The sequence below is a fragment of the Scomber scombrus genome, chromosome 3 (assembly GCF_963691925.1).
Source record: "Scomber scombrus chromosome 3, fScoSco1.1, whole genome shotgun sequence".
Classification (NCBI taxonomy): domain Eukaryota; kingdom Metazoa; phylum Chordata; class Actinopteri; order Scombriformes; family Scombridae; genus Scomber; species Scomber scombrus.
The window spans coordinates 7,860,078-7,874,745 of record NC_084972.1 but is presented as its reverse complement, the minus strand read 5'-3'; the positions used below and the strand labels follow the sequence as shown (position 1 = coordinate 7,874,745).

Below are 14,668 nucleotides of genomic sequence, written 5' to 3'. Positions count from 1 at the left end.
GCGGGGACGTAAGCGCTTGCGCTGCCGTTAAGTTGTCGCGAGAATCAGGGATGTGCAGGTGATTTTCCGGCTGTATCACTGCTGTCAGATTCAGGTTTAGATCAGTTAAAGGAGAAAATGGCCAAAGTGGAGCTGACCCCGCTCAGGCCGTGGGATGACTTCTTCCCCGGCGGTGACAGATTCGCCAAACCAGACTTTAAAGACCTGGCCAAGTGGAATAACAGAGTTGTCAGCAACTTGCTTTATTATCAGACTAATTACTTGGCATTGGCCGTCGTTGTTTTCCTGGTTGTCGGGTGAGTTAACGTGATCTTATTTAAGGTAACTGTATCATTAAAGCAGCTGTTGTGTGTCTGCTACTTCACGGTTGAACAGTATTCATCTTCCACGTCAGCTTTGCAGAGATGTATCCACGTGTTGCTGCTCCTGTTTATCGTGTACTAAAAGGATTTAAATGAGGATACAAGCAGGATGCAGACTCACTCTGCTTATGTGTACTTGGAGTGAGTCCCGTAAGAATAAATGGAAATAGTGTGCCAGCTGTCATGTGCCAAGATCACGTTAACCCTGCTGTTATGTTTGCTCAGTTTCAACTTTCTCAACATGAGTTTACCAAAGTCAAGAACATTCCCCCAGTTTGTGCCCCTTTTCATGATGGAAAATCCTTTGAAACGTGTCATTTATTATTAATGCAAATGACTGAGAGCTAGAAAACTGGGGCTGCCTAACATCTGAGCACATCTGAACATATTAGTACATCATGTATCATGTGGGCTGCTGGGACATCCAGTCTGAATTAATCCTCCTGTTGTCTTCCTGTCAACTTTTGTCCCCCTGCGTCAGAATTGACCCAGTTTGGTTTGACTGCTTATAAAGCATAAGGTATAAATTATCACCCAATTCTGTGTTAGACCTTTTTAGCCAGCTTCATTCCAACTTCCTACCACAGGTTTTACACATATATTTAGTAAATTATGGTCAATTTGCCTCATTTAAATGAAATTATACCTAATTTTTGAGTTAATGCCTGTTGTCCTCCCAGGTCAAAACTGACCGGATGACAGCAGGAGGTTTAAGAGAGAGAGAAAAGAGGAGCCAGCAACCTAAAAGTAGCTTGAACTCTATACAAGGTAGATTCCCTCATATCAGGAGACAAATAAGTAAATCTCTCCTTCATGAAATATCTTGGCTTAAGTTGACACTTTGTTCCATTTAAAGTCTTAAAAAGCTTGCTAAAAATAGTGATGTCCTGTCACACTTAGTCCACTGAGCTGTATGATGACATATTGTTGCTATGGTTATGCAGGCCTCATTAAGCCATTTGTGTGGTCAGCTGTTGCACTAGAGATAGCACAGTTATGTTAAAACAGCAACTTAATCAGCTGTCTCTGTGAATCCCCCGGTCAGGGAGAGAGTCCAGTATTGGAAATTCCGTCAGTGAGTTGTTATTTCGTCAGGAGTGACCCGTGACCATCGACAACGCTGAACTGAACTTTGCTGAATGAAAGTGGAAGAGCAGTTAAAACACAGCCTGGCTGATGCTGAATTTTGGAGGCAGATACCAAATTGATATTTGAGAGTTTAAAATTATATGATCATGCAGATATTTTTAATAATGAACATTTTTGATTTTGTCAGTGCTGTCTGGTGGACAAACAATGCAACAGCAGCACTGTTTTAATATACCTGTGCTGCAGTTTCTTGATTCTTATTGACAGACAAATACATCAATGGTTTATCAGTGTAGTTCTAATGTAAAACGACAAAGTCAGAAAGTGTATGAAACATAGCAGTGAGGTGTATGGATGTCCTGATGTAAGGTGGGAAATAGATGGGCAGCAGTTACATCGTCAAATAGGACAATATGAGAGGATCCATCACACAGCAGTTCCAGAGAGATTTCAAGTTCATCCAACAACAGAAGACAGGTTAATCCTCCTGTATACTAATCATTCATGCATGGCAGGATTGTTGTCAGTGTGCTGGTGGAAAGTTCATACCCAGGTAACTGAGGTTATGACATCACTGCAAAGGCATGCCAACGCTGGATTTGTCACACAAAAGTTTCCTGTCCAAGGTAGAAGGTGTCTGGAAAGGTTGACTACTAGAGTAGGTGTGATGATATACATTCACTTGAATGAGAAAGTGTGTCCAAACTTGTGACTGGTTCTTTATGTGCTGTATCTCACGTTTAACCTGCTTTGGATGAGGATCTCTGTCCTGATGTAAATGACTAATAGGGTAGTAAAAATACTGTTGGAAACCATAGTCTTAATTTAAGCTTCTTTTCTGTATGTGTGTCTATGTGTGAGCTTGTGATTTGATGTACTGTTTTCAAACGTTATCAATTATCGTTGCAAGTAACTGTTTAATTGATGAATCTATAAAATGTCAGAAAATAATGAGTAATCCCCTAGTATAAATTATTTAGAGCCTAAAAGTGATTCCTTCACATTCCTTGTTCTATCTGGCTATTAGTCAAAAACCCATAGATTAAAAGTAAAAAACAAGGATATACAAGAGGCACAGCCAAAAAAATGTTTAGGTGTTGTTTTTTCTTGACTTAAACAATCAGAGATTCCTTTCTTTAGTTTTTGATGAAACAATCAGTAATCGAAATAGTTGCTGATTCATTTTCCATTGATAAAATAATTGATTGATCAACTAATTGTTTCAGTTCTACCTATGGAGTCTTTAAGAAGCTTTTTTTCACCATTCTGTTGAGGGACATCACAAAAATTTGACAATACAGTTGCTGTTTTGCAAGCTGAAGCATACATAATAAAAGTAACTTATGATTTTAAAATCCAAACATAAAATTACCCTCATCTGTAAACCTAAAATTATGTTCAAAAAGGTCAATGATTAGTTTTTGTTGTTGTTGTACAATCAGTATCTGGCCACTAGATGGAGCCAGTGACAACACAACAACCTGTCTATACTCCAATTGTACCTCAGCAGCTCTGTTGTCCTTGTTCTCATGTGTCCTTGTGTTGCTGCTCTGCAGGTTCCTGAACCCTCTGGGGATGTTCACAGCTATGGCCGTGGTGTCGGCCGTCTTCCTGGGTTCGGTGTGGGCGGGGGAGAACCGAGCCGTCATCAACAACTTTAAGAGGCAGAACCCCACAGCGTTTGTGATGGCTGTCATGGTCGCCAGCTACTTCGTAATATCTATGCTGGGGAGCGTCATGGTGTTCATGACGGCAATTACTTTACCTCTAGCTTGTAAGTTGAAGATGATAATAGTGGAAGTCAGACAAGTATTTCATTTATTTGCTGATTAAATACAATTCATTATATCCTAAATATATTTCACAATGTAATGAACAATGCTTTTGAAGTATTGTGAAATAATCTTAGTCCCTTCAAAATCAATGAAATATGTTTCAGACTGTCAAAGCGTGATGTTATTATAGCTTGAGTTTTATAGCTTTGTTATTGCTGAACATTTAAAACCTCAGTAACAGTCACTTTCCCGTCTGCCTTTCAGTGATATTTGCACACTCTTCATTTCGCCTCCGCAACATGAAGAATAAACTGGAAAACAAGATAGAAGGTGCTGGATTGAAGAAGTCACCAATGGGTATTTTGCTGGAAGCTCTGGGTCAGCAAGAGGAGAACTTTCAAAAGATCCAGAGCTTCCTGGAGGGCAAACTGAAGGAGTGATTGCAATCGAGCCAAAGATCTTGACTTTCTCGGATGTGACGAAATTCAGTATGCCTGTCTAAACCTCTTTAAAAAAAAGTTTGTTTCATATACGGTGTATACACAGGTGTGTATTTTTGAAGTGAAGCAAGCGATAAGCTTATCTGAAGGGCTTTATCAGATACCTCAGGGTATATATGTCACTCCACCCAGAACTTGTCAAGGCACTTTTCTCTGACACGGTGAGGGCATCTCAGCTCTGGCTCACACCGCTGCTATGCAACGTTTCAGTGTTCCTGCTCAACACAGCTGCACACTCCTTTCTAGGTTCAAAATCTGTATTTAATGAGTCTCAGAAACAGCCATCAATCCTGCCAGCTTACTCTCAGCTACAATTATGGAAGCCACGCTTTTTATATAACAAAGAATAAAAAGTGCACACTCAACAAACATCACAGCCAAGGTACTCCAATTGTTCTCTCTGAATGGTTTTATGCTTTTGAATAATGTTTCCCTATCGTAAAATGTAATGGTTTACTTAAGCATCCATTTGAATAGAAACCAACCTACTATATTTTCATGCAAATAAAAGAAGACTTGGACTAAAAAGAAAGTGCTGCTTTGTCTTGAGCTGTGAAATACATGCGACTCCAAACACAGTCCCATCACATAACTGTGTCAGTGTTTAAAATGAAGACTTCAAAGGAGTGTGAGGTCTTAACCTACAGCCATCAGTATTCCTCCCGCACATCCGAGTGTTTAATCTTGACAGTGCCCCTTGGGTGATGGATTGGCCAACTTTGCTTTCCTCTTCACTTACCCCAATGCTAATCAATGGGCTGCAGTAGATTATAGTGTGCAGAGCTGAGCGCTGCACAGTGACGGAGTGGATTCATCTGCAGTCATTCACCTCCAAACCCGAGAAGTTGCTGTGTCAGCTACTTCAACTGCTTTTTTTCTATTGGATTCCATTTGAAATTGACTGCAGATAACAAGAATCCATCTGGAACATGATGTTCTGTTATTTGGTTTGAAAGCAAGGCGTGTTAGGAAAAAGGAAACATGAAGATAACAACGGTGGGCATTAAAAAGAGTAATCACCTCAGATAGCTAGTGGACACCTTAACCCTTTGCTTTCAATATTACTTTAATCCATTTTAATAGCATTTCAGGTAGCAGGATTTCTCTGTTAGTAACGCATGACCCTTCAGAGAGGAACCCCTCTGATGGCCTCTGCATACTCAGGTGTAACAGTATTCCAGTGGCTCTCCAGTTAACTTTGACTTGCGCTGCGAGGCTTTAACCATCTGTCTTACAGCTGTGATTAATGCTCTCTCCTGCTGCGCCTCATCTCTATCCATATTGTGCAACTTGGAGGAGTGAACACAAGCGCTGGTGGCAATAAACTCAAGTAAAGTCATGTCTCTGAGGGCACAGTGGAGGTCCTTGTTTTGGCTGCTGCAGCTGCTGTATGGATCCTACCAACACGTGTGTGTACTGCTGCACACTCAACAGGTGTCTCTTTGGTGTTTTGTCCTCAACAGATGTGTAATCCAGAAGAGGAAGTAGTTACACAGCAGAAAACAGCACATTTGTGGTTGTGTGTGTGTTTTGCACAAATCAACAATGCTTAAACTAGCTTGTCATTTTGAAACAACCATAATTGCCTCCAATGGTAACCACCGGCGAGGTAACACAAGTCGGTGGACGTGACACCAAAACAAAGCTGTTGTGCTGTTGTTGCACAAGATGCTCGGTAACAACACTGCTCTCCTTGTGCAGGGTTTTGACTTGTAACATCTGTCTTCTTATTTACTTTCCACAACACAAAGGCGTCGGACAGGGAGGAAACTACAATGCCTAATTCTGTTTGGTCAGGCAGCGCTGACACTGACACAGCACACTGTAGGCTAACCCCTCCATCCCCATTCCCCACCCACCTTCCACCCCCCGTTTCTCCTTGGCTTGCCTGAGAGGCTTTGGCTTTTGGCTGCCTAAGCTGGTTAGTTAGCCTCATAATTCAAACAGCCCGTCATTGAGCAGGTCCGGCTGCTTCGGTCTACGCTACAGCCGAACATGTGACACACTAATGGTGACCCACTGTGACCTTTACAGTCTGCTGTATCCCATGTAAGCTCAACCCTCTCTGTAGGCTTTACATACACTCACACTGATTTTTTTTTTTTTGTAACCTCCTGACTCCTTGATGGAAGGTTATCCATATTAGCCCATGAACAACAAGGCATGTTAGAGCCATTACTCCATGGATCAAGGTAAAATGTGCTGAACTTGGAGAAGCCGAAGCACAACATGATTTACAGTCACTTTAATCTGAGTTTGGCTGAAGCCTGTGCCAGGGTTTAGGAGCATGTATGTGACACCCATATGCTTTAGGTGTAGGTGTCTTTGTTGTTGTTTCGGGGATGATTCTGTCCCCAAGTGTACGTGCTAACATTACTTTCTCCAAAACTCTGATTTTCAAAATTAAGTCTCATATGTCAGTTCAGTTGAAACACAAGGAGGTGTACAATATCAGAAATAATATCTTCTAAAATTAACAAAATATCTTTTTAAGGCAGTATTTGTTTTTTAAATTGGAGGCTAACATAACATTATCACTTGTAAATTTGCTATTGCGATATTAATGATATGCACTTTCCTATATTGTAGTATTTGACTGAGCTATGCCTTTTTGATTGTATGAGCTTTATAGTTCAATAAAATGGGGGGAAAATACCGATATGGCAAACTTGTAAGCAAAATATAGCCAATTCACATATGCAGGATACCCACAGTTAACAGCGTTCAATTGGAGTCATGTTTCTATCCAGCTGTTTCATCTCCTTTTTGTCTCCACTAACTCCTGACAAAAATATTATTAGCTGCTTAATGCTCCACTATGCAAGCTGCCAACTTTGTCTGTCTTCTGTTTGGTGCTGGGCACGCAGCACAGTTGATTTATGAGAGATTTCTAGCTGGAAACAGCTAGAGGAGCGAGAGTCAACCAAAACAGGAAAGATCTTGGCTATAAAACCAAAATAATGAGCTTCAAGATGCTAAAATGCTCCACAGAGCTCAGTGGGGCTGCAGTCTGGTGATTATTCTTTGTGGCTACTACACTTTGAGCAGCCTTTCTCCTTGTTTATAGTAATTGAATCCATTGTTAATATAAAAGTATTGTGTAGCGTAGCTTTAAATCAGAAAGTGTTTAACCAAAGATGTAAACATGATAATGAGTCTGACATTTGGAGCCAGCTTTTAGTTCTTCACAGGTTTCATCACTGTGTGCTATGGAGCACATAGGAGTCCATTGTTTATGTAGTTGAGTGTCAGCTGGAACAGCCTCCCCTGATGTCTGGCTGCAACTGGTGTGAAGCAGCAGAGGAGCAGAGACAGAGGGAGACAGCTGGATACAAAACATTCCTCCTCTCTCGCTGCCTCGGGTAAAGCCGAGGAGCTGGAAGTATAGGAGACCTCCCCTGAGCTCGCTCAAAAAGCGTACTGGAGGAGGAGGAGGGGGGGCACAGCAAGCAAGTAAAGCTGCTCAACTGTGGCCTAACTAAAGAGGCAACCAGTGGCAGGGATACACTTGTAGAGAAAATGTGTGCCGGCTGGGGAAGGAAGGGAGGGAAATGAGGTGAAGGGTTATAGTGCGCTCTACAAAGGGGTGGAGATACAACATGTGCATGTACACGACTTCTATAACGTGGATGCCCGGAGGAAGGGTTGGCTGCAGTAAACACTGGCTTGTCATTCACAGGGAGGACAGAAGAAGAGGTTATTGCTCATAGTGGGTGTGACAGGTTTTAAAGACTGGTTTGGTCGGTTTACGGCTTAAGGACATAAAAAACAAAAACCAGCTTGGCAACACAGCAAGGCGGTGAGAAAATACAGCAGAGCGTCGAGAGCTTTCAGTTCTGCTCCAGGAGAGCATTTCTAAAAACAGACAGATCATTTATTCATAATTAGCTCTCATCGTGACTGATTGCAGCTCTGCATTCACTCTGACAGGCTCAGAAAAACCCACTGAGTTGTTGCCAGTGCTCTACAGTTATCTTGCAAACTATAATCTGCTTCTCCGAATGCATCCGATAAGCAGTTTCCAAACCGTTTATGTGGAGAAAGCAGACCACCGTTTTAAAAACCACTGTGACAAAACATGTTAGTCATAAAATGTGAGAGACTTAAGTTTATTCAACCATTTCCCTCCTGTGAATAGCGACAGTCGCTGTGCTTTCTTTCCAAACCCCATTTTGTTAATTGAACAAGCTAAGCAGACGTTCAATTACCTAATTTAATGGATTTGGATTTAAATCCTGTTTCCTGCACTCGGAGGGGTGACATTTTTTTCTTTTGATTACATTTCCTCGACTTCCTTCCTTCCTTTTTTAATATAAACCACATACAACTCATTCAAATGCAGATTTTTTTAATTCAAACAAATGCAATATACAAATTACTAAGAACCAGCTTAACAACAGTTGTTTACTATATATTACATGCTTTTCAAATACATAAAAATGCTCTAAAAAAAAAAAAAGACAGAACCAGTGTATTAACAATACCGACATTTACATACAGCTTCGTTCTCTTAAGAGAAATTGGGAGCACCAGTCCATGATTTCCAGCATGGATGAAATAACCATGTTTTTTTTGTTTTTGTTTTGTTTTTTTAAAGAAAGTTTTATCTTCCTGCAAAGATTCATCAGATGTGGCAGTAACCTCTGTTAAGAGTCTTGGGAGTAATACTCGAATGGTGTTACACAGAAGTACAGGTACGTGGCTCAATGGTATTCTAAGTATTGACAGAGAGAGAGAGAGATTGAATACTTGTGTGTAAAACAAACAAAAGAGTACGGGAAGCACTGTGGTAGTTACAAGCAATGCAGTGATAAAACTGGATCTGGTGACTGCACAATGTTCCAGAAGGTAGCCATCTGTTTTTTGTTTTTTTAACTCAATTTTAATGAGTTCCATCCTTCATTTTATGTTAATGTCCTATCAGTCCTCGTCTGTTCCTTCGTGGTTACAGTGTGCATTAAAGTGTGTGTAAATGGCGGAACAACATGAGTCATAGTTGTTCGTTCGTTGCGGCTCGGTGTCCTCTTATAGCGGAAGTGTCCAAACTATTCCACAAAGGGTCATGTGACTGCAGGTTTTCATGCCAGCCAAGCAGGAGCATACCTGGCTCAACTCATTTAATCATCTGATCTCAGTCTTCAGACAGCTGATTGGACGAACTGTTTGCTCTTGATTGGTTTAAACAAAAATCTGCAGGCGCACAGCCTTTTATGAAATAGTTTGGACACGCCTGTCTTATAGAAGCAATCCTCAGTTTGTGACGCCGGCATCTCTGCAGAGCAACACTAGGAGGAGTTAAAAGATTCTGGAGTCCCCCTTTCCCTTTTTGGCTATACCACACAGTCCACAGCAGCTCCTGGTATAGTTTCAGTGCACAAGTGCCATCACCACAAACTCTCGCAATCCAGACATGTAGACACCCTCCCGTGTGAGGCTTTTGTTACGATTTAAACAAAAAAGGGTCCAGGTCCGGGTCCGTTTTGGCATTTGTGTTCACAACAGACCGTAAAATGAAAAAGTCTTCATTTTACTTTTACGTGCTGAATTCCGCAGAAGTAAGTTCCTTCATTCTTTGTATGCCCCTTTGTACAGACAAACAGGTAAGTGCAGTGTAAGGCACAATGACAACAATGTCACGGTGAAAATGTCGTACGCTGTGATGAGAGAAAGCGACTAAACTATTGTTCCCGGTTTCGAGTCTTCGTGCCAGTAAATCTTGTCTTCTGGGTCCTCTCCGGTGTGCATTTGGTTAATGGATGGGTCCATTTGGCTGACGTCTATGTAGGATCTGAAATAAACACAACAAAACATATTAGATTGGTGGCAAAATGAGCTGGAGACAGGTTTAGCTTTTAGTTTAGAATGAATTAACCCTGGGCTGTCAACAACCATCCTGTGATCTCTTTCTTGATCTTGCGAGATCAAGAGAGAAGAAGAAATGTAAAAGAACGTGCTAAACGTGTTAATGTCAAAACATTCCCACCCGGTAAAAAAAAGCAGATGCACACAGGCACACGCGTAGCGCTCAAAATGCAACAATGCTCAGGGTCACATTTTCCCTCTGCCACACAAGTGCTCTCCCACCACCGCAAGGCACCCGCAAAACTAAAATTAAATCAACACGATGAGAAATAAATGATTTGGAGCGTTCTGCAAAAAAAGACCACCACCACACCATCACCATAAACATGTGGGGTAGTTTTTTTTTACATTCTTGTCTCTCACCCTTTCTTTTGTGCAGTGACTTTGATTATTGGGGAGGGGAACATGGGGTTAATTTTCCTGGTCACACCTCTCTAAAGGCCCTGCAGGGCACGTCATCCTATCTCTGCTCCGCCACCCCATCTCTGGGGGATATCTGCGCATGAGAGGGGGGGCAAAGGTCAGGGGTGAATGGCAGCACATGGGCAAGAGGGGAGGGGGCAGAAGAGGGGTCCGAGAGGTAGGTAAACAGCAACAACAACAAAAATTTAAATTAAAATCTGAGCGGTAAAAAGGAACACTGCAGAAAAATGTGACCACTGGATGACGTTATGCCAGCTGAAGTCGGGCAGGCATGTTGTGTAAAGAAGCCATGCAGTTACCTCATCATCATACATTGACACTAAAAACGATCAGTCAAACATATCAAAAGTGCAAAAAAAGTTCACTTCAAAAACATCAACAAGCAGACTATGTATGTAGTCACGCTGCGGACAGAGTGAAGTAAAAGCAAAAAACGCACAGGCTCCAGCTATGGCTGTTTACTTACTATGAGCTACCTTTAGCAAAGGACACCTTACTGAGCCTGTGCCCTCTGGAGGATTGTGGCTGCGCGGGGCTGGACGCCACCTGCCTGGCTCCACAGCCGGGGGAGTAGGAAGAGGAAGGAAAGGAGGAAGAGAGCAGGGAGGAGGTGGAGGAGGAAGCTGAGGAGGAAGAGCTAGCGGGGAAAAAGGCGCAGCGCCTCCGGCCATCAGGGCTGTGCCAGGGGCCCTTTAAAAGCGAGGAGGCGCCGTATCTATAAGAAAGCAGGAGGAAGGAGGGGTGGGGGGGGGGGGGGGATCCGGTGGACAGTTAAAGGAGGAGAGGAGAACCATTCTTAAGCTCTAAGGAAGAAGTGACTGTGGGGCTTCACAGATCCTATAATCCTACTGCTGAACCAGGCTGTCAGTGTTAAGCAGGTGGAAGTTTGTGGATTGCAGTATTTAGGAGTGAGGGAAAAGAAAACAGTAGCACTAAATACACATTAGTCCACAATGTAGCTGTGTGTAAAGCAATAACAAAACTTGAACAGCAGCTTATATATCTTTTAGCCATCCATTCCTGGTAATTAAAAGCTAGCACTTAGCTCTGAGGGATAAGGAGGATCAGGGAGTGGCTTATTGGATAAAGAGCTGAGTTGAAGCCAAGTTTTTTTTTTCTCACCTGTTGTGGGCAGAGTGGCTGTAGGGGGCTGTATTGTAAGAGTAGGACTGCGGCGCATGCATGGGCATGTCATACTCCGACATACCACCACCACCACTACCTCCACTAATGTGGTTGTGCCAGTTCCCAGTAGAGGAGGCTGAGGATACTGGGAAGAAAAAAAAACACACAAGTTAGTAATGACCCAAATACATGTGAAACTAGGATCAGCTGCATGTTTCACTGGACACTGATGTGTGGTTCACTGATCTAACCTGATGAGTAGGAGATGTTCCTGTTGGTGTGGCTGTAGGGTGCAGGCATGGTCTGATAGCCCAGGCTCTGCTGGGACCCTCTGTCATAGTCGTAGTTGTATGCAGGCTGTTTGTGTGCAGCGTTACGATGGTACCAGCCTCTCAAGTGTTCAGCCACTAAAGCCTTCTGGATGTTTTTGGTGACCTGTTCGTTGCTTCGGGGCACCGGAGGCCTCCTGGGTGGCCTCAACGTCGCGTACGGGTTCTGCGACATGCCGTCCATCTCATCGTTGCTGTAGTGACCGTGCACGTCGTGGCTGTGGTAAGCTGTCGGGGTGGGGTGGTAGGAAGGATTGACGTTGTAGTGTCCCTCCATCTCGTTGTCGTACATGTAGGCTCCGTTGGCGTAAGACTCCGGCTCTGTGTAGCTGGGGTAGCCCGTGACGTAGTAGGCCGTCGTGGTGGGTCGGGCCCGAGGCTGGTAGGCGTAACAGCGGGTGTCCGGCTGAGCCAGGTTGGGCATGCTGCCCGAGTTGGCGTATAGGTCTTTCCTGTGGCGGCCGCGAACTCTGCGCCGGTGGGTGTGGTTACCGGGGACACTGTACTCGACGCTGGATTGGCTCGTGTAGGAGGAGCCGTCGTCGAGGACCTCGGTGCTGTTGCTGCGTCGGGCCGGGGAGAAGGCGAAAGTTGGCGCGGGGGGTTCGGTATCGGTCATGAACTGAGACTGGGACTCCAGACTCCCGCTACGCTGGCGGAAATGTTGCGGAACGTCCTCTGATCTACAATTCGAAAACAATAGGAGTGAATTTCTTTGTTTAAAACTTTGTGTTACTTTTCAACCCCTTCCCAAAATAAATAAGATTCAAAGAAACACTCAGATGCCGTACCTGAGCTGGGTGCTGCTGTAGGCATTGCGGGTGAGGAGGGGGGTGGGGGGCATGCTGCGGGCGTCACGTGGCTGTCTGGAAGCCGGTTTGTACGGGCTGCTGTGGCTTGATAAGGCATCGCGGTGACTGTAGTGGAGTGATTCCTGGACTTGGCCGTAATTTAATCTGGAACACAGATAAGAACAATGTTTTCAGGGCACTTGCCTCTTTAGGTCAGAGCCTTTTATCGAGAAAAACACTGCTCCTCTCTCCTTTTGCTTCCTCTCAAAAATTGAAGGAGGCAAAACAAACCCAAAAAACAAAACACCTTGGGTATGCCTGAATGCAGCGCTTAAACCATTGCTTCCATCTGAATGACTGTCATTTCATAGTCCATTGAACTTTCTTTTCATGCAACGGCAAGCATCACGACTGTTTAAAATTATTTTAAATCTCTGGAGGTGATGGGGAAACACATCACGCATATCGTATTTTGTAAACACATAAAGTCGCTGCCTTTTAAAAAAACTAAGTTTCCAAAAGCCACTTTCCTGTTTCCCTTTTCCTCTCTCCTCTGAGCTCTGAGGGATTGTTGTGTGCTCCTTCACAGGCAGCAACATGTTCTTTTTTTCCCATCTATTTTTAAAGCCGGTGCATTTGGGCTGATAAGAGGGAGATTGTTGGTTGAGGCAGGAGAAGGAGGGAGGAGGTGACTGGCAGGAATGTAGCTCTGGAGCTAGTCTACAGGTCTGTACTAGCTCCGTCCATGAAAACAACAAGACGAGACATACTGGAGATTTACAAATATTAATGTTTGGTTTCGGTGCAGACTGTATACCTGCTGTCTGCATGCTGCTCATTGGAGGAGGCTCGTCTGTCTTTGTTGTAATGTATGTCCAGAGTTTCTGCGTGGTGGGGTCTCGGGGAGTACTGGACAGACCTCGATCGCTGCCTCTGGGAGCTGAGCTCGTCGTCTGGGAGATAAAAGTAATAGCTTTGTTAAAACCAATGGATAATGCAGAAATGAAGGGAGGAGGGTGGAGTGAGGAGGGGAGTCGACAAATGCGCACAGAGCGTGATTATGCCCGAGCACTTACCATCATCCAGAGTGAGGCTGTCAGATAGAGAGCTGAGGTCTGAAGGGTTGACATCATCTGATAACAGAAGAAGAGAAAATGATCCTCAGAGACACCAATAATGCATTTTATGATAATATCTCTGCACTGTGGTTTTCTGTTTCATGTTCTAATATGCGGGTAAAGCGCTGCATGACATTTGTATGTGTTATCTGTGTACCTGCTAGAATCAGTGAAGCTCTTTGGGTGGGTTTCTTTCCCTTCTTGATCCTGTACGCATTGATCTCCTTCTCGATGTCCTCCAGCTTCCTCATTGCATCCAGATAGTTGTTTCTCCTCTTTTTCTTCACCGTCTTGCAAAGGTCTTCCTCGTTAGAAAGTTTGATGGCTGCTTCCACGATCTTCTGCTGCAAGGCGAATCTGCTCTCCAGATTCCTCAGATGTGGGTCCTACAGGGAAAAGCACAAGACACACACAGTTAATGGGGAATTTCCAGAAAATACAGACTTCAAACTTCAAATGTCTCCAGTTATTACATATAATATGGAATTTATCTGACTACAGTTTCAGTATGCTGACATATTCTTATTTATATTCATTTTTAGAGCTGCAACTAACAATTCTTTTCATTATTTTTTTCATCTGTCGAGATGAAATCTTAAAATATTTTTTTGAACTTACTTTCAAAAAACTTACTTTTTTCTCCAAAACAAAATGAAAGGTTACAGAACCATCTCTCACTCTCACACAAACAAATCTTGGAATAAATAAGTGCCCCCGGGTGGAATTTTTTTTAACGTGTCTGATTAAGTTAATTGTCCCAAACATTTTCGAGGTTGTTACTTCGCAGCTTATTTATGGACTTAGAGGTATCACAAAATGCAACCTTTGTGTCTTCTTCACTCATGCAGAACAAATTCCCCACCAACGATGTGTGTGTGTGTGTGTGTGTGGGCTGTGACGCTACTGTCTGAGTTGTGTACATGACATGAAGGATCATGTGGGTCATGTATAAATTTGACTGGCATAAAAATCAGATATGAGACAGTCACTGATCATGGCCAATCTCTAAATGTAAGCCTTGAAACTCTTTAATCCTCATTTAAGGCCTAAATGATCTCTTGGTAAACAAAGACAATGGTGTAATGGTGGTGTTTCTTCCAAGAGTGACATGCTACGTTACATAACGCACACCTCACAACAAAAAACACAACATGGCAACAGCTTTACTGACCTCATTATAAGGGAAAAGATCATCCAGTTTGAAGGCTGTCCCAACCCTGCGTCGAATTTGTGGGGCCTTTTCACCTGTGGCTAAGGGATAGTCTTTGGGCAATCTGCCTGTGAGCTCCTGCAA

The 14,668-nt window shown here is 43.3% G+C and overlaps 2 protein-coding genes across 2 annotated transcripts in view; one reads left to right on the top strand and one right to left on the bottom strand.

Moving 5' to 3' along the window:
* The first annotated feature begins 53 nt into the window (after window positions 1–53).
* On the top strand, window positions 54–4,251 carry arl6ip5a (ADP-ribosylation factor-like 6 interacting protein 5a). Its single transcript, XM_062415850.1, has 3 exons — window positions 54–296; window positions 3,008–3,225; window positions 3,491–4,251. Exons 1-3 carry the CDS (start codon window positions 118–120, stop codon window positions 3,664–3,666), a joined length of 573 nt encoding a protein of 190 aa, XP_062271834.1. The 5' UTR covers window positions 54–117; the 3' UTR covers window positions 3,667–4,251.
* Window positions 4,252–8,073: 3,822 nt separating this feature from the next.
* The window catches only part of frmd4ba (FERM domain containing 4Ba), a 47,269-nt gene continuing 40,674 nt past the window's right edge, over window positions 8,074–14,668 (bottom strand). The window contains exons 16-23 of the mRNA XM_062415494.1: window positions 14,546–14,662; window positions 13,532–13,760; window positions 13,333–13,389; window positions 13,074–13,209; window positions 12,257–12,421; window positions 11,388–12,148; window positions 11,134–11,281; window positions 8,074–9,514 (exon numbers count right to left, since the gene is read on the bottom strand). Coding sequence (XP_062271478.1) covers window positions 9,400–9,514; window positions 11,134–11,281; window positions 11,388–12,148; window positions 12,257–12,421; window positions 13,074–13,209; window positions 13,333–13,389; window positions 13,532–13,760; window positions 14,546–14,662 — 1,728 coding nt within the window. The 3' untranslated portion in view covers window positions 8,074–9,399. The remainder of the gene's footprint in view (window positions 9,515–11,133; window positions 11,282–11,387; window positions 12,149–12,256; window positions 12,422–13,073; window positions 13,210–13,332; window positions 13,390–13,531; window positions 13,761–14,545; window positions 14,663–14,668) is intronic.